We start from the raw sequence: 18,303 nt of genomic DNA, 5'->3' as shown, positions 1-18,303 counted from the left end.
CTTTTCAGGCCTTCCATCAACCAAAGCATATCAATAATCCTTTTATTTTCACTAAAAATCACGTTTGCAGTTAAAAAATATTCCAGTAGATTGAGGCTACAGATATGAGCACTGATGTGCCCGCAGATCTGTCCTGTTGACTTCTATTATTCAGAAACTACTAACCAAAACAGAAGGAACTTGGTATTAAAGCATATGAACACTCAACCAAAGTTGGAGCAGAGAAGTAAATACTATTCATATGCTGTGAGCAGTAACTTTCTGAAGTGCCCACAGGACTTCTTAATCCTCGATACATCCTTAAGACTCTGAACACCAGAATTAAGACCCCTATGCTGACATTTGTTGTAAGCTTTGTTACCCTCTAGGTCCTAGACTTCAAAACAGGTAACTGAGTTGCAAAGGAAAATGCTAAGCAGCCTTTAAAGATTACCAAATTGTGATTCTATATTACTAGATGGAAGAAGTCCTGGTCCATATAAGGAATTTCATCAGCTTCATGCATCTGTTGACTAAAAGGAGAGGTTCCTAGAAATGTGGTATTGGTTAGTATCCCTGCAGCATTCAAGGTCAGGCTGGACGGGGGTTTAAGCAACATGGTCTAGTGGAAGGTGTCCCTGCCCACGACCAGGAGGTTGGAACTAGATGATCTTTAGATGGTCCTTTCCAACCCAAACCATTCTATGATTCTAACACTTTATGTTGAGGCATAAGTCTGAATCACACTTTCTACTCAAACCTCATGATTAATTTCAGCCAATAGGGAAGTACAAAGTAGACACAAAAAATAAAGGCACCTCAAAACAATGCATGAAGAATCATGGGGCTTGAAGAATCTCTGCCCCTGAAAGGAGTGCTCCCATCCTTTCCAGTCAGGCATTCCCACTGCCTGCTCTCACACTGGCACTGCCTCACGAGACAGCCAGTACTAGTATGCCACAGGAGGCAGAAACACCCAAACCGAGAAACTGTTCTGCTCAGCAATCAGGTAACTTCGAAGAGGTACAGGGTGCTCCTGAAACTTTTCCCCATGTATTATAAAGCCATGCAAATAGAATTTAAGGATATGACTTTTTTTTTCTTTTCATGTTTATACATTAAAGGATAGTGTTACTACTATATGTAAAGAATAGTTTCAATGATTCTTTCAAGCTCTACACAAAACTGCTGTTACAAGTTGGGAAAGTTTACTTGTCATTTCCCCCCCCCCCCATATGGACGTGCTAATTTTTTCTTGATATTTCTCTGCCTCAAAAATTATTGCATCTCCTGAAACACTGAGATCCCTTTCAAGAACATGACTTCGAGAGGAGGGATGGGAAAAAAAAATAATGCTTTTCAGAGTCTCCACAGGGATTCAGACTTTGGAATATGCTTGGAGAAAACAACATTTTACAGAGAGGTCCCTACATCAGTCACCTTGCAGTTCTGGTAGGCATACAAAGGAACACTGCTGACATTGACTCTTAATGCGAGCATCACACAGGGAATTACAAACCATCTCATTCCTACATGTCTGTCTTTAGTAGTCCAAGTAAAATTACTCTCCCTAATTTCCACACCCTGACCTGGTTTCTCCAACTCAAAAGTGGGAAATACTTTAAATTCTGATCTGCTCCCTTGAAGTCAACACCTGACCCAAACAGTCTCCTATGTGAAGTCACACGAGAGAACACATCTACCATCATTCAAGGGTATATAATCTATTTCAAAGAAGGCTTTACCAGAAGAAAACCCATCTCATCTATGCAACTATTTCCTCAGGAAAATAAAATAACACTGAAGGCAAAAACTCCCACATTTTTACATCCTACAATTCATTTCTGTACGTGTATGATGGTCTCAGGACCACCTACTCTCAGTAACATCCTGCACCCCTGCACAGTAAAGAAAGTGGATTATTTTTCTTCAAAGCAAGACTTTCAGCAAAAAAGAATGGATGGGGTGAAGGTTTGTTCTAAGTTTTGGGGTTTGTTGTTTGTTTGTTTTATCTTTAAATACAGCATTTCCACCTTGTCTTTCCATAATACCCATCTTCTGCAGACTCAAATATATGACCAGGCTGCTGCATGCCTACTGACTTACAGTAACTGCAGATTCAGAGCCTGCACACAACTAATACAGGATGGCCCAAGTTTTTCCCCAATTTAGCTCCAGATCTGGACACAACCTGCTGAGGTGCTACACGCTTAGTCAAAATGAAAGCATTCCAGTTAGGTGATATCTGGGCAACAAAGCGAGAGGCTAGTGAGCTCTTCAGATCCTGACCTACATTTACTCAGCTAAAGAGCATAATCAAATTACATACTCTGTTCACATGTAAAACACACAGTTTGAGGTATTCAAGTCCACAACTTAATTTTAGCCTAAAAGCTTTTGAGATCCCACTGGTATTTCTTTCACTGTATCTACAATAGCAGTAGAGAGAACTTTTAAGGTACAACTTATTTTTTTTGGCTCCTTGACCACTGAATTACAATGTGAGCCAAAGCTTCCTTGTGGCTAGTATTGCCCCTACCACTTTTGGTAGCAAAAAATAAGAGTCTGAACGTAAAAGCCTTGAGATCACTTAAAGAGATACTCAATCCCTAACGGACTTCCTCCTTCTTTCCTCCCCTCTCATTTACGAGAAAAAATACCAAAGACTAAAGGCAGCAATCTTAATTTTTTGCAGTTGGTTTGGAAAATGGCAAGTTCCTTGACAACTGACTGTAGCATTTCCATTACATAGCATTAAGCAATACTTCAAGAAACAGTAACTGCAAAGAGATGCATACACACTATAACATCATGTAGTTGCTATGGCAGCAACTATGTCCTCTGTTAATCAGAGCTGAACATTCTCCTGCATTTGCAAAGGGCAGGGCTGCACTGCAATCCGATGCGCAACTGCAGACCACACACTCCTAAGAAACATACTGAGGAAGCAGCAGCAGCTAGAGGAGCCATTGCTACTGCAGCTTTGCTACAAACACAAAGACACCATGGTGCATTTATACCTGCAAGAGAAATTCCTCCCAACTGCCCCGCAGAGCATACAGTTCAATTGGTCTGGTTTTGTCATACATACTCACTAGTAAGATTTCCATTAACCATCTGTAATCTGCAATGCAGAGCTGCATTCTCCATCAAACTCTTCAAAGAAAGTCAACAAGGCAGCATCAATTACACTTGCAAATTCTATTTATTTTGGCATAAGGAATATGCAAGCTGTTCAAACTAGCAACTCTTGAAGGGTAAGAATAAGAATGAATCTTATTCTCATGCTTACAGAAATTCTGTGCAGAGAGGGAACAGAGTTTCACATTTTCTCTGAGGAATTTTGTTCTAGATCAGTTTATTTTTGCAATGTAAGGCTGAAATGCACAAAATACCCATGAAAAGAAAAAAAACCCAACCCCACCAACCCAAGTGAGCTTTAGGTGAGGAATATCCAAGTGTGTTTCTATGGAGACTCTGAGCACTTTCTGATCGTGGAGACTATTAATGTCATGTCTCACATAAAATATGGGGAACTCCTCAGACTCAGAACCCAACCTTAAAAGCAGTGATGTAATTCGAATTAGGCCTCCAACTTACCACATTTTTAAAGTCATCCTCTGCTTCATCAAATTTTCCTTGCTTGAGCAGTAAGTGTCCTCTCTGTAATCTCGCCTGAAATAAAACAATTTCTTTTGATGTACAAACTGGAATTCAGCAAATTATGAACATAAACTTCAGCTTCCTTTACCAGGAAAAAGAAAGCTGAATTTTACTACAGCTAACAAACTGAAACAGATCACAACACCCATTCCTCATCTTCTTGATCTGACATTCTTAGAAGGCTTCTTTGACGGCAAAGGTTCACTGCACCAGAAGTGATGGAGAAAAAGCAGCCACAGTTTTTATGAGCAGCTGAAATTCACGTAAAGAATTCATCTGAAGAGTTGCACAAAACAAAGTAAATGTTTACCTTACACCAGTTACTTGATTATAACTGCTTACAGATTTTTAAGAAATTAGCATAAATAATACACAATATATAATTCCCACATTTAATTCTTCCACTAAACTTTCAAAATAATAGAAGCTATGCAAAAAGACAAGCTAACAACTTAGAAAATTTAACAATATTTTCATACAGTAATGAATTTAACATTTACTCCTTTGACGTAAGCTGCACTGGACATGGCACTGCCCACAGAAAAGGAAGATAAAAGAATCAGATAGAGATAACTCCACTATCAGTGTTCAAACTGCAAGGCAGTCTCCCAGACAGTACGCAGGAGCAAGAAAGGCATAAGTAAATCAGAACTTGCAACAATCCCAACAGAAGGCAGTGAGATTAGGACAATTCCTGTGGAGATGTTTCACATCAAATGCTGATTAAGACAGAAGAGGCATCTGTGTGCTCTCTTCCACTTCTCTGTCTCAGAGGGCATAGCCTTGGTGACTGAAGAGAATAACCACAAGCAAGAGAAGAGAAATGTTCAACATAAACCCATGAGGAACATGAACTTAATTATACTACTACTATTTGTTAGAATAACTGGCTAGACTGTACTCAGCATAGCTACAAATTAAAGTACATACACCACTGCTATTATTTTATCCTGTTTAAAGCCTTCTGAGTAATAATGTATTTATTTCTGTTGAGCAAAATCTGAAAAAACAAATTTGAAGCAGGGGGCTTTTATGCTTGAACACTTTCCAATTGCAGTAATACTTACTGATGTGAAGTCCTGCTTTAATTCAACCACTTTACTTAAATCACGAATTGCTGCTTTTGATTTGCCCATAGCTAAGTACACTGTGGCTCTTCTGTAATAAGCAATGTAGTTATCAGAGTCTCCCTCTGCAAGTGAAGGAACAGTAATCAGAATACTATCTCAAAGCAACTGAAACTTTGGGTACAGCAAAACTTTAATTACTAAAGTTATCTGACTTTTAAGCCAATGGAAAAAAGTGGTATTTATAAACAAGGCATAACATTCGTAACATTATGCAAGCACTATGCAGTTTCATTATGTAACAATAAAGATAACAGAATTACAGTAAACGCTAAATAAGAGTACTGAAGATGAAACACGTACACATTTTTCAGCTTTGTACGACAAAGCAGCCACTACATACTAACCTTTTATCTCCAACTGCATGCCTACATTTGAAAGCATATTAATGCGTAATTCTCCATCCCAGTCCGTCAATCACATAGGATGCAAGCAAATGACTCCAAAATTACCAATATGTAAGTCCAATGTCCACATGGACACATAAACCCATCATCTATTGAACTAGCAGCAGCTTCTTTAACACTAAAGTGGACACTAACACCCCCTCTCAATGGAAGACAAATGCACATACATTATTAAAACCCGAAGGCTAACTTCAAGGCCCACATATCCCACACTGTATGCTGGTCAAACTTCCAAGATCCAGCTATTTTAACAATCTTGAGGCTAGCACGTATGTACCCCCTTACAGGAGGCAATCAGTTTCTGAAGCTGAATAAGACTTTTCTCAATATTCTCCTCTATGCAGTATTTTGAAGAAACAGGCTCTCAAGTGTAACTTAGAGCACCCAATCAACCATAGACAGTAGACTTCTACTGTGCTATTAGAAAAAAAAAAAATCACCAATCCAGAATATGTAGACAAGAACACCCATACCTGTGACAGGAAACAAGTATTTATCGTCCTCACCTCATCTGAGGTTAAAGTTGAACTTTCAAACAAATGGAATAAACAGCACTGCCAAAAATCTTATGGTCAGTAACCAAACTTCATAGCTGGCAACCTCTATTAAAAAATGCTAGTTCAGTTACCACTGGAAAAGGTATCTGCACCCTTCCTCTACAATGTCTTGGTTGTGAAAGTCAGAATGTCCAGCACTGAAATTTAATTACAACTCCCATGCTTTATACAACATTATGGACATCTAGTAAATTCAAATGTTGCTACCTTTAAAAAAAAGAGATGTATTAAGTCCTACTGCATACAACTAAATATGTAGAATAGGCACAAATGAATAGCTGAAATTAAGGAACTTAATTAATACACAAAGGATGAAAGACATGAAAGGAGCAAACCCAGAAAGCACATTCCATCCCAGAAGGATTATGATCTTTCTGACAGTCAGACTATGGTTTTGTCTCAGTTCCCCAGTAACAGTAATGAACAGCAGTTGACATTTACCCAGAGAGAAAGCATAAGCCATGAGCTTATGGACAATAGCTTTCTTCTACTTTAGATGTTTGAACAAAAGCAAAAAAAAACAAAAACCACCACAAAAAGAAAAAGGAAAAAAAAAACAGGCAGGCAAAACAAAACTATCCATTTACCTCTCTGTCTATAATAATGTAATACAGACAAATTAGCATTGAAAAATTTCTTCTCCCCTCCTCTACAAACACAGTAGGCAAACTGTGCTTACTATCTTTTCAAAAAAGCAGAATACAAAGAAGTCTGATCACAGTTCAAGCAATCAGGCTCAAATCAACATACAGGTAAGAATCCTGTCAAGGTCACAACACAGGTGGTCACACCATAGTTCTATCAGCTGCTTCTTTCATGCAGGCACCTCACTCCACTGCCAATTTTTGCAGCACCACCAGCATCTGAATGGCCACAAACTGAACTGGACTTCTCACCAAATCCAAGTTAAAGCTTGCGAATCAATAATAAAGGAATAAGACATGCTGTAACACTAACTCTGCTCGGATCCCACAGGAATGCTTTGACAGCAACACACAAGCAAAAGGTGGAACAAGGAGCCTTTTGGTACAGCAAGGAGCTTCCATATCACAGAGAAAGAGGAAGTTCCCCCTCCACTCCCTTTATGAAAGAGAGGTTTATCTTAGAAAACTCACAGAAAATATGAGTAACTCAAAAATCAGCAAATATTTCATTTACACATCACTATTAGACCTAGACATAAATAGAAAAGCCTCAATAGTATGACTTGATGTGTAACACCTTTGTATTATTCTTCTCAGAGAAAATTATGCACTTGTACAGATTAAAAAGCCCAACAACTTTTAAAATATAAAAAAATGCGATTGAGAAATTAGTGTTAATGAGACTGCTCTTTACTAGTGCTCTGTCTTTACACTTCAATTAAAGGATTTTAACCAGCCAAGTTGCTTTGAAATTTGCAGAAGCAAACATTTAACTCCTCAGTTTGTTGAAAACATAGAACATCAAAACTAGTTGAACATCACTAGTTGAGTTTGAGAGTCACAGTTAATATATTCTTCACTACCAGTTCAGCATCTCAAACTTGTAGAATCAGTTTCACTGAGGTATCACCCACCTCAAAAATAAAAAAAAAAAAACACAACAAAAAGCCAACAAACCAACCCCCAAACCACACACACCCCCCAAAAAAAAAAAAAATACACCAAAAGACAAAAAAGAACTACTTTAAATGTTGGGTTTTTAATCCATTCTTTCTTCTCTCCAGCACGGTAAACTCTCCAGCACGGTAAACTCAACCTTTCAAAAACTACCTTCAAAAAACTTCATAAAGACAAAACCTCATCTTGATGGGATTAGATACAGGGAACACCTCATCAAACAATGCCATGATCAATTGTCACTGCTTTCATACAGCTAGCTTGCAGAACAGCAGTGACTTAGTGTTCACATATCAGTTTCTTTTATTAAAACCAAAGCATAAGTATTCTACTACATCTCTTTTGGCTCCTGTCCAAACTGCTGCATAAAGATGCCCAAAATTCTGTGACTCATGGAATGCAGTTTGCAAGAAAGCAGAATATTTAATGAAGCAAACAGTGAGAAGACAAAAAAATCCAACCGAAACATCCAAACTTATTTCAGTGCAAGCATCACTTTCCAGAGATACATACCTATAGCTGCGTGAAAGTGAGACAAAGCATCTGCTAGCTGTCCAGCAGCCAATAACTTCTTTCCCATTTCAAGTTGCTTTTCTACTTCTGCATTTATTCCACATTCAGCTCCTTAAAGAAAGGCAAGATCAAGGTTCTGAATAACTAGTATGATTATACCAAAAGCATACAGTGATAACACATATAACAAGCAGTTACTGATATAAAGGCAGTCACACATTCCTGTACTAATAACAATCAGCAACTTAAACACTGTCCCTAAAATTACAATGTAAATAGATAAGCATTGTAAAGCACCATACTGGAGAAGGCGTCAAATAGGCATTTCTTCTCCTGTCTGTACATTCAGTAACATACTTTTTGCACACCAAGCTTTATATATCAACTATAAAAACAGTTTGACAAAATAAATCTGTGTGAACTTTCAATTTAAAAACCATCTAAAAAAAATTATAATGCACACATAGCAAAGAAAAAGGCTTGAAGTTAAATTTCATGACCCTACTTATAACTTAGGACTCAACTGAGAACAGTTAGCTGAGTGACTGGCTTCTAGTCTACTGCAATTTTGTTTCGTTTACTTTATCATTTCCAAGGCAAACTCTTTCCAGGGCACAAGTTTTGATATCAACAATTAAGATTCTTCTCCCTCCCCCCCCCTTTTCATTTAACTGGAAGTATGAAAAATCACACTAAAGTGGTATGTTTTCAAACTGCCAGTTTCAGTTGAAAGCTAATGAATTGCTGCTGTACAATGAACAGGGAAAGACTATTGTTGAGAAGAAATGAGTAGCTGAATTCAAGCACATGCTGTACATCCATCAATTCAGCCACAGAGATTTTTCATTTGTAGCACTTACAGCAATCTGCAAATCAGGACAGACTTTCACTACAACTTACCAGTTTATGACTTAAAATTTTCACACTATAAACAGTTATCTTTTAATAAAAGCATACCTTATGCATAAGTTTAAGCAAGGTAGCAAACTAAAATCCTGAATAAATACAATTAGTGGGAATCAACTTCTTTCAGTCAGGTTTTGTATCAAGCTAATTCAGACAGGCACTTGAATTAACCTCAAATACAAAAATGCAGCAGCACTTTGAAGCTGTTTCTTAGAGTCTGAATAAAACTGTTAACACTACACAGATTGGAGGAAAGCATATCAAAACTTCTCACATTGACAGGTGATTAAACAACAAAGTATTTGTAATGAAAAGAACATTGATGTCTGGATCACCAAATCCTTAAGATTTTTAGACCCAGGAGCTCTTGGCACTCAAGATCTTAATTTTTCTTTCCTACTCCTTAATACAGTTCATAATTCTTTTACTTCCACAGTAGAAAATTAATGCCCTCTGTATCCACTGGAAAAAGATTCACCTGCTAAAAGACTGATAATAATTCAGCAAACTAAATTCTAGAGGCTTCAATTATTTCTTTCAGAACAGTAACACCAAACATTTATTTTTTTTAATTTATGAAAGTTATTTTATAAAATAATCCCCAAGTTCCTGGTCAGTAGGTTTTTTTTGGTTTAAATAGATAACATTCATATAGTAATTATTATCCTAGAGTCAATTAAGGGTTCTTATTAAACAATGCATTTTAAAATCCATTCTACATTATATATAGCTCTGAAGAAAATATAAATAGCTCCACTGATAATAGAGAAGTATTTGACAGTAATTTTTCCCTACACAGTATTCTACCTCAGTGCAGCTTTTATGCGAATCTCCAATTTTCAGAAAAATAGACATTTTCTTTGCCATTTTGCTTCTTTGCCAGCTTGAAGTTTTTATCACTGAATAAGTCCAATGTCCTCCAAAATGACAAAGCAAGCATTGAAGGGAAGAAAAAAACAAAACAACCCAAACCGGAAAACAAGCCCACAAGTTTGGAAGTACACTAGCAAAGAATCAGGTATCAAGTCATGAACATACTGAAGTATTTAACATGAGAAAAAAAAAAACAAACAAACAACCAAATTTCTTAAGCTTTGTCTCTCCTGTCTCTCCCTACATATGAATACCTGAAATCTTTCAAAACTTGTCAGTTTGGAGCAGTATCCTAGAAGTGGGTTGTAAATTACTCTTTGATGAGCCTTCTATCCACCTAAACATGGCATTCAATTTTCAGAGTCTCAAGCATCTGAGGGAGTGCCCTTATTTTCACATTTAGTCACACCAGGACAGCTCCAAGAATAGATTTTCCACAGTAAGATGTACCTATACAATTTATACCTTTCAAACACATTATGTTCAGTACAGCTTTACAGTTACATAATACTTTAGGCAAGAGAGACTTTTTTTTCCTTGAAAATACTGAACATTAATGAAATGAGACAAATGACCATTAGTAGTAAGCAGGTAAGCAATAAAAGCAGAAGCAACACAGATAGAGTAATAAGGCCAACTGGGAAGTATCGTATGCTCGCTGCAGAACAAGACTAATTATACTAGACATACATTAAAAGTACACAAGTTGCTGAACATCTTAAGTTGATGTGGGAATCTCCAGAAGCAGCCTATATAAACAGTGTAACCATGATGAAAAGTGACATTTACCATAACTACTCAGGAACACTGTACACTGTACACTGATAGTTGGGCTGATTATTCATATAAAACTACATGAATGCTTACTCATTTTCTGGCTGTAGGCAAACAATCGCTTTAAATAAACCACCCCACAGCAACCATCTGCAAACTGCTAACACAGGCACAGAAGTCTAAGGACTCCAATTCTGTGTAACCTATTTGGGTATCTACTCACTCTTTGGGAATGAACATGAAGACTCAAATTCAACCAGAGGCAAAAAACAACCAAACCCACAGAGTTCTTTCCAGCATATATACAGACATTAGTAAGCTGGTTATGAAGGGCCCAGCGCTGCAGCTGAAGAAGTTTTGTATGCTCCAGCAAGAAACTAAGTTTATGCAAGAAATATGCAAGTATACTATTTATTTTTAGAGCTTTCAAGTATTTTAATTTGAATGTTATTTCTAAAGCCTGCCTAATTGTTACCTATTCACCAAGGATGACAGATGACCACACACAAGAGCCCCAGCAGTCAAATCAAGTCATATATTGTGGATAAGTTCAAGAGTCTGTAGGCCTGGCACTGATGCAAGGATGGAAGAGTCAAAAAAGAAGCCAACAAAACAAAAACAAAAACAAACTTCTCTCAGATAATAATTGTTTCCAGCCCTGTCACCTCAAAGTCAGTCAGAAGGCACAGGAGATGATAAGCAGGTGCAGCTAACCTGTTTTTCCAGTTAAATACATTCACTTCAAAGAAATTTTAACTACCTGGTAGGATTTTTGTTTTATTAGAATAACTGGTGCTAATACATGGATACCTGAGCATGCAAACTTCAACTACATCCTTATATAATCAGTCAGATCCACAGTGTAAAAAACTTAAGAATACCCTTTAACTTGAAAACTGTTTCAAGATTTTACATTTGTCTACACACTCTTCTTTTCCCCCAGCCTGGGGAACAGGAACTAGTTTGAACTGTGTATCAGAAATCGAGTTGTTTCAAAGAAAATTGAGAAACACGTATGTGACTAATCTTAATTACAGTCATCTTTTCTGTATTTTTTAAAAATAAAGAGCTTGATGTTTGTCTTGTCATGCAAGTAACAGATTGGGGGGGGGAGGGGGGGCATTTTGTGATCAGAATGACCCTGTGTTTAGCATAGTAAGTCTTAAGTTTGCTGTTATTTTTTAAACAGGTTTGGGCTTTGCTTTTACGTGTGTTGCTTTTCAAGGACAAGAATGAATAAAGAATTGGATCCAACCCCAGTTTGAGGAGCAATACATAAATGCTGACAAGGAGCCTTAAGAGAGCTAGCTGAGCCATGTGTAACTTTCACCTACCAGGTTTTTACTCCCTCTGTTTGCAAAGAAAATTGGTACGCATAGCCAAGACTGGCAAACCAAAAAGCCACTCCCCCATTATCCTCTGGTTTTTGGGGTAAAAAAAAAAAAACTAAAAACCAATGAACCCACAAACTCAGGATAGAAATACAGGTGTGGGGCAAAGAAACACTTAAAGCTGGTGGTCTGACAATAACAAGTTGAGCTCTGTTAGGCTCAAAGCCCGTTTCTTCTTCCCCTTATTATGTTTTTTTTTCACTACCAAGAAGGAGTGGGCAACCTTCCTCTACCCTCCTCAGTCACCTCATTATGTTGCCGTTAGTGCAAACAAACTTCCATGAAGGATACATCTTGATTTGTATCAAGTGGGAGCTTATTCAGCACAAGTCAGGGTATTCAAAGAGGAGAAATCCAGGAAACACAACTGTAAGGGTTCAAATGCGACTTGCCACATAACCAAGTATTCAAAAACCTTTTTACTGAACTGATTTCTCAGTCAGACAGGAGTATTCATAGGTATTAATATAAAGATACAAAGCTAACACAGGCTGACTGTTCCACCAATTCATGAATTGGCTGTCAAAAGGCAAACTCCCACAGCAAGATGTAAATTAAATATGAACACATTTGAGTTCAAAGACCAGTAACAGTAAAAAAAATCCAGATACTTAAATAATGTAACCCCCTAAATTCTCTAACTACATACTCTGGAAAATGAATTCATGAACTAAGAGGGTTAGGAAGTTCAGAAAATAAGATCCAGAACCACCACTTTTCATTATATTACTGTTCATCTTTATTAACTGAAGATAATATATCCCAAATTAGGAAAAGGGGCTTTAGTAAGTTCTCATGGCCATTAAACCATATACTTGAAATAGGCTGGCAACTCCAAATAAAGAATCCTCAGTAGGAGCATCACTGTCACAATCTGCAAAGCCAGGCCGGGGTGTGTGTGTGGGGGGTAATTTACAGGGAGAAGGAGGGGAGGGAGAAGTATACTCTGACCACAAGTATTATTTTCCCTTTGACACTACTAGAGTACATATCCAAAAAAAGCAAATCAACACTACAGTATGTAGACTCGTATTACAGAGCATCTTTGCCACAGTATGTGCCTGTTGCCAAATGACCAAAGCAATTATTAATTTAGTAACATCTACCAAACTTTTCATGTCAAGCCAGGTCTTAGGCCTATGGAATCATTCTGACTATTGACAGCTTCAGTTCCACTTCAGTCTGCCAATGCTAGTTAAAGAACGCTCCTCAGGTGAAACTCTTAAGTGCACAATTGTATAACAAAGTTGTACATTTAACAGGAGCCTGTGAATAAAAGTTTGACCATACAGGTGTTGCTGACAGGGTATTCTGAAAGTGAACAAGCTGCAAAGAGTGCAGATAACCTTCTCTGCTAAACTTCAAATACTGACGTTGAGAAAAAAAAAAAAGACCTAACAATAAAACAAGAACATAACTAAACATAACACAGCTGTCAAAAGCCTCAGCGAACTTGTAGGTTTGGCACTAGTAATGGCTGTGGCTGAGAAGGACCATGGAAAATGCCTTTTTACTTGGGAATGGCACAAAATTCCTCCAAAAGTGAGAAATTCAAGGCTAGTACAGAAGCAGCCAATACCGTCACACAGTTGCACTCGATAATACCACTTTTTCAAGACCTCACAGCAGCTTACACCCCAACAGCAGGCCAAGGAATACGAAACACACACACCGAGCCCCCAGCAGCACCGCCAGGAGCTCGGATAGAACCAAGCAGGTTACGAACAGTGACGGTGCCCTCATTACACACCCTTCGGAACCGCCTTGATGAGGTGGCAGCTCTGCACCTCCTTCTTCCCCACACCTTGTCCAGAAATACTCGCCTCTCAGGACGGCGGCCCCACCGCCATGGTGCTCGCAGCCCCACGCCTCCCCTCGCCCCGGCCCGGCTCAGGCCCGCCGGCTCCCTGTGGCCAGGCCGCGGCTCCGCTCCGCTCTCCATCAGCACAATTCAACCGAGACCGACACCCGAACACTCCTAATCGTCGCAATCGACGAAGACGGCCCAGAAGGAGAGAGGGCGATCACCCAGCGGCTTCCCCTAACAAGGCATCCCCGTGGGCCCAGCGGCGACCCCATCTGAGGCTGACCTGCCCCAGCGGACCGCGCACGGAAGCGGCGGCCACCTCTATTGCCACACACCGCCGGGCCGGGCAAGGCCGAGCCGCAGACTCCCCCGCTCCCCGTCACAAGCTCCACTCACCCTGGTACTGCAGGTCGAAAAGCACAAGCAGGAACGGCAGCGCGGAGCCCAGGCGGCCGGCGGAGGCCGCGGGACACACCATCTCCGCCGCGCCCCGACGCCCGCGGCGACACTGGCGGCGTCCGCTAAGTAGGAGGGCGGGTGAGGGCAAGGCTCCGCGCATGCGCGGGAGAGAACTCACCGCCCTTTCGCGCAAGCTCAGCGGTGCCGGGGCTCCTCCAGCCACCTTCTGCGGCGCATGCGCAGTACAGTAGAGCGACGCTGCTGCCCTCAGCGGAGTTCGGTCGGTGGAGATGGTGGAGTGGGCGTAAGGTCCGGTTCAGCCGCCGCGGCGTCGGCCTCTGTCAGGGAGAGAAGCCCGGAGTGCGACCACCTGCCCATGTGTTTTACCCCGTGTCTCTTTGTCCACGCTCTCCTGCCGCAGCCAGGCTCTTCCTGGGGTGAGGAGCGGTTTGCTCCAGGCCCGGGTTCAGCCCGACTGAGCGTGCTTTGCTGGTGCTGGCAGGCATGGAGGCGGACGCGGCCACCTCGCCCCGCGCCAGCCGCGGGGTGAAACGGCTGCTGGCGGGGATAAGGGAGGGAGTTAGCACTGTCGATACAAAGAGCCACCATTTGGGGTGTGATTGTTGCTGTTACCCTTCAAGGACAGTATTTCTGACTAGTCAAATTGTAGGAAAATTGTGCATTGTCAGAAGTAAATTGATCCTGGTTCATCGCTGTGTCTGACCTAGCACGGAGTAGAGAATGGCAAGTGTGGTTTCAAACTGTGCTTGACTGTCCCTGGGACACAGTCCAGCTTTCCACTGAGAGCAAAGCCAGGATATTCAGCGTGGCTTTAACTCTGTGCTGACCTCCAGGCATGCCAAAAGAGTGTTCAGGGATTTACCAGACTGCAGAAAAATTGATGATGTGATTTAACAGAGCACGGTATTTTCACACTGAAAGTTCATACTAGATCTGTAAACTGTAAGTAAAGCCTGTGAAAGATAGCCTGCAATCTTAACACATATTTTTTGAGATCTCGTTCCCTTTGTTTTGTAATGAAAATAAAATCTGTTCTTAGCTACCACAGAAAAACTAATCCTGTATGTGCCTATTTGTTCATTGTTTAAAATTATCTGCCTAGTGGTTGTTGGATAAGCAGTTCATTTTAATGGCCTATTACATGTTATACCCCACCAATGTAAAAAAAAAAAAAAAAAATCATGCTTTCCAGGGAAATCTGCTGAGGAAGCAAAAAACTTGAGGTTTACACGTCAGATTTGGCAACCACAGAAACTTCTCATTCTGCAAGTACAGTCACATCACCTTTCTTACCCTAGATGATATAATTCACAAGCTTTCTTGAAAGATTACGCTGTTAAAAAAAGAGCAAGTTATCCCTCTTCACTTTATTTTTAAGATGATGCTTCAAAGGTATCACCTTGAAATTTGACCTGCAGAAGTAATTCAGAAATAAGAACTTGAAATAATACAAGAAGTGTTAGATATGAAATGAATAATAGATGACACTCTAAGGATGTCAGCATGAAGAAGTTGACAACTCCATGCAGTATGAGTAAGACAAAATATGAAAGCCTAAAGCTGAACTCAAGCAGTATGCAGTCATGGTTACAATAAATGAATCAATTTGATTTACCTGAGGAAAAACATACTAGACCAAAGCCAGACAAAATGAACATGGAAGGGGAATTTAAACCTCCAACCCCCTAAGATGACTGAATATAATACTAAAGATTATGACATACTTAATAACGAGATTAGAAGAAAACAAGCTGGAGAAAACTCAGTACCTCATACAGGAATACCTAGCATAAAGATTCAAGCATCAAAATCCCTTAAAGCAGGATGAAAGTAGTATGATTAAAACAAGTATCATTCTGAGTAGATGCTTGACAGGCCCTTGGTCCTTGACCTTGGCCCTGAAATACCGAGCCAAGGTCAATATTTCAGGCTGACACAGCAGTGTAAAGAACAGTGTGTAATGCCAACACTACAAAAGGATCTGCTCAAAAAGCATTAATCATTGTCACTCTGTGCTGGAAATGCCACCAGGTGCACAGAATTACACAATAAGTCTTGAAAGAGACCATAAACCATAAAGAACCATTCCTGATTATCACAGATTCCTAAACATGTATTATTTAGATACTAAGTATTAAACTGGGAGAACAAGTTCTTTACCACATATTCCCTTGTGCGATTTCATCATAGAATCATAGAATGGTTTGGGTTGGAAGGGACCTTAAAACTCATCTTGAAAAAAATCAAATCTAGATTTCAGAAGCAAAAGAGCAGGAAGACTCGAAAGAACAAATGCATGTGGACATGCCAACATATTTTGGAATTTGAAAAACAGCAAAGCAGCGCAGCTGTAATGCAAAGAGTCTTTCAAAGGGACTCATCAAAATTAGACTGTTGTCTGAAACAAGTTTCTTCAGCAGTCCTGAGTTTTGGAGTGAAAGGGTGGATGACAGACTACATTAATGTTCAAAGTGCTGAAAAGACAGAAAACAAAGGAATTTACTCCTGGTAATATACATAGTAACATCAGAGGGCAGCAATTAGCAAGGAATGACTCTTGAAACTACTCATTGCTTATAATAGAGATGATGAGCTGAACATGGTGGCGTGTGGAGATAGTTAAATCTGTAGTTTCTATTTATTAACTGAGAAACCTTCTAAGATGTAATGCAGTAAGAAGTCTGGATTACACGTGACAACACACAGGGTCCTGTTTGGCTTGGCAGTAGATTTTAATTAATAATTTTGAGTCCAAAACCAAACAAACAAATCAAAGTTTCCCAATACAGAAAAAAGCAGGAGACTGTTATGTTGCATTCACAGTCTAGTATGAAAATAAAGGGAGGATGGTAACACAGGGGTACTGTTGTCAGGGTTTCTTCTTGTAAGAGGTCTCTAAGACCTCACACTTTGTTTTTATTCTTGCCTATGTATATCCCTATTAGAAACACAGCTGTGTTGGAGTTAAATAAAATAGCATATATCTGGTTAGTATGGGATTATTTTTATGTAGCCACATCTCTTGGTAATTTCACATTTGGATTGGTGTTAATAGGAGAGGACCTTAAGGAAAATAAGGAAGCAGAAACTCTACACCCTGCAGTCCAGCACAAGAACTTAATTTACATGCTCTGAACTTGCACTTGGAAAAGCTGATCTTTGTTCATGGACTTGAAAGGGCAGAGGCTAGCCTCCATTAATACTTTCCCTTTCATATTGTCCTAACAAAATTCTGCATGTCTTTGTCATATCCCTGATGGCAGAAGTATGTTTCTGGTGTGGAATTATTTAGCTTTCTGTGCTATGGCCATGTGTGTAGACACTATATAAAACCACTGGCTACTAACTCCTCTTTATACTGCTTTAAATATGCTTTACATAGGCCATTTGGTGTCATTTAAGTTTGTAATACAGGTCATCAAGTCTCCTTTATTCACCAAACTGTATCACTAATTTATCAGCAGAGCCTTGTTACATGTAGGGCAGAAGTTGGAAAAGAAAAATTAAGATATCAGTGTTTCCTTACACTTAAATTTGTTAAAGATTTATTTTAATCAGGGGAATTATGCTATATCTGCAACTTTTCTCACTAGCCCTGGTAGCAATAACAAACTCCAGACACCTCAAAATGCATTCACTGTCTCCTCAAAATGCATTCACTGTCTCCTGCCTAATTTAACCTTTTAGTATAATGAAGTCTCAATCAGGAAGGTGATACTAGTAACCCCTTTTCATGCATTACCTTGACATTTTAGTGTCGTTTGTCTGAGTATGTACTTTAGGGTTTGAGGGTTTTTTTGTTCTGTTTGAACTAGAACTGTAGAAATAATTCAAATCAAAGCCTAATTTCAGTTTGAAACAATGCAAGCCAAACAGTATTTTTTCAAGTATTTTGATTTAAGATAAAAATGCACTTCTCTTCATTTTTGGAAGGGGAACTCCTGGCAGAAAGCAAAACATTTAATTTATGATGAAAACACACCCCTCTTAAAACATTTATTTTTTAACACATAGAACATTTTTCAAATAACAAGCTATTGTGAAAGTCAAAACACTGCTTCCAACATTAAAATACTATTATATTTCTGAAAAAAAGCATTCTGGTTTGTAAAGATACAGAAAACATGAATCCACTCTTTTTTTTTTTTTTTTTTTTTAATTGGAGTGATTTGTGAAGTTCAGTGGTGCAGGAAGAATGGCCTGAGGAAATGATGCATCCTTCATCTGTCTTATGAACAGATATCCAGAGGCCAAGCAGACATTATGTCTGCCTCTCCTCACACTC

The 18,303-nt window shown here is 39.2% G+C and overlaps 1 protein-coding gene across 1 annotated transcript in view; it reads right to left on the bottom strand.

Moving 5' to 3' along the window:
• Positions 1–14,113, bottom strand: part of DNAJC3 (DnaJ heat shock protein family (Hsp40) member C3) — a 32,233-nt gene extending 18,120 nt beyond the window's left edge. The window contains exons 1-4 of the mRNA XM_062624611.1: positions 13,995–14,113; positions 7,848–7,958; positions 4,710–4,834; positions 3,580–3,654 (exon numbers count right to left, since the gene is read on the bottom strand). Coding sequence (XP_062480595.1) covers positions 3,580–3,654; positions 4,710–4,834; positions 7,848–7,958; positions 13,995–14,076 — 393 coding nt within the window. The 5' untranslated portion in view covers positions 14,077–14,113. The remainder of the gene's footprint in view (positions 1–3,579; positions 3,655–4,709; positions 4,835–7,847; positions 7,959–13,994) is intronic.
• Positions 14,114–18,303: the final 4,190 nt, after the last annotated feature.

Source organism: Pezoporus occidentalis, unplaced genomic scaffold, assembly GCF_034315485.1.
Source record: "Pezoporus occidentalis ecotype Australia unplaced genomic scaffold, CSIRO_AGI_Poc_V1 ctg27, whole genome shotgun sequence".
In the NCBI taxonomy this organism is placed as follows: Eukaryota; Metazoa; Chordata; class Aves; order Psittaciformes; family Psittacidae; genus Pezoporus; species Pezoporus occidentalis.
Note: the sequence above shows the minus strand (reverse complement) of the source record. Positions and strands in the feature narration are given on the sequence as shown.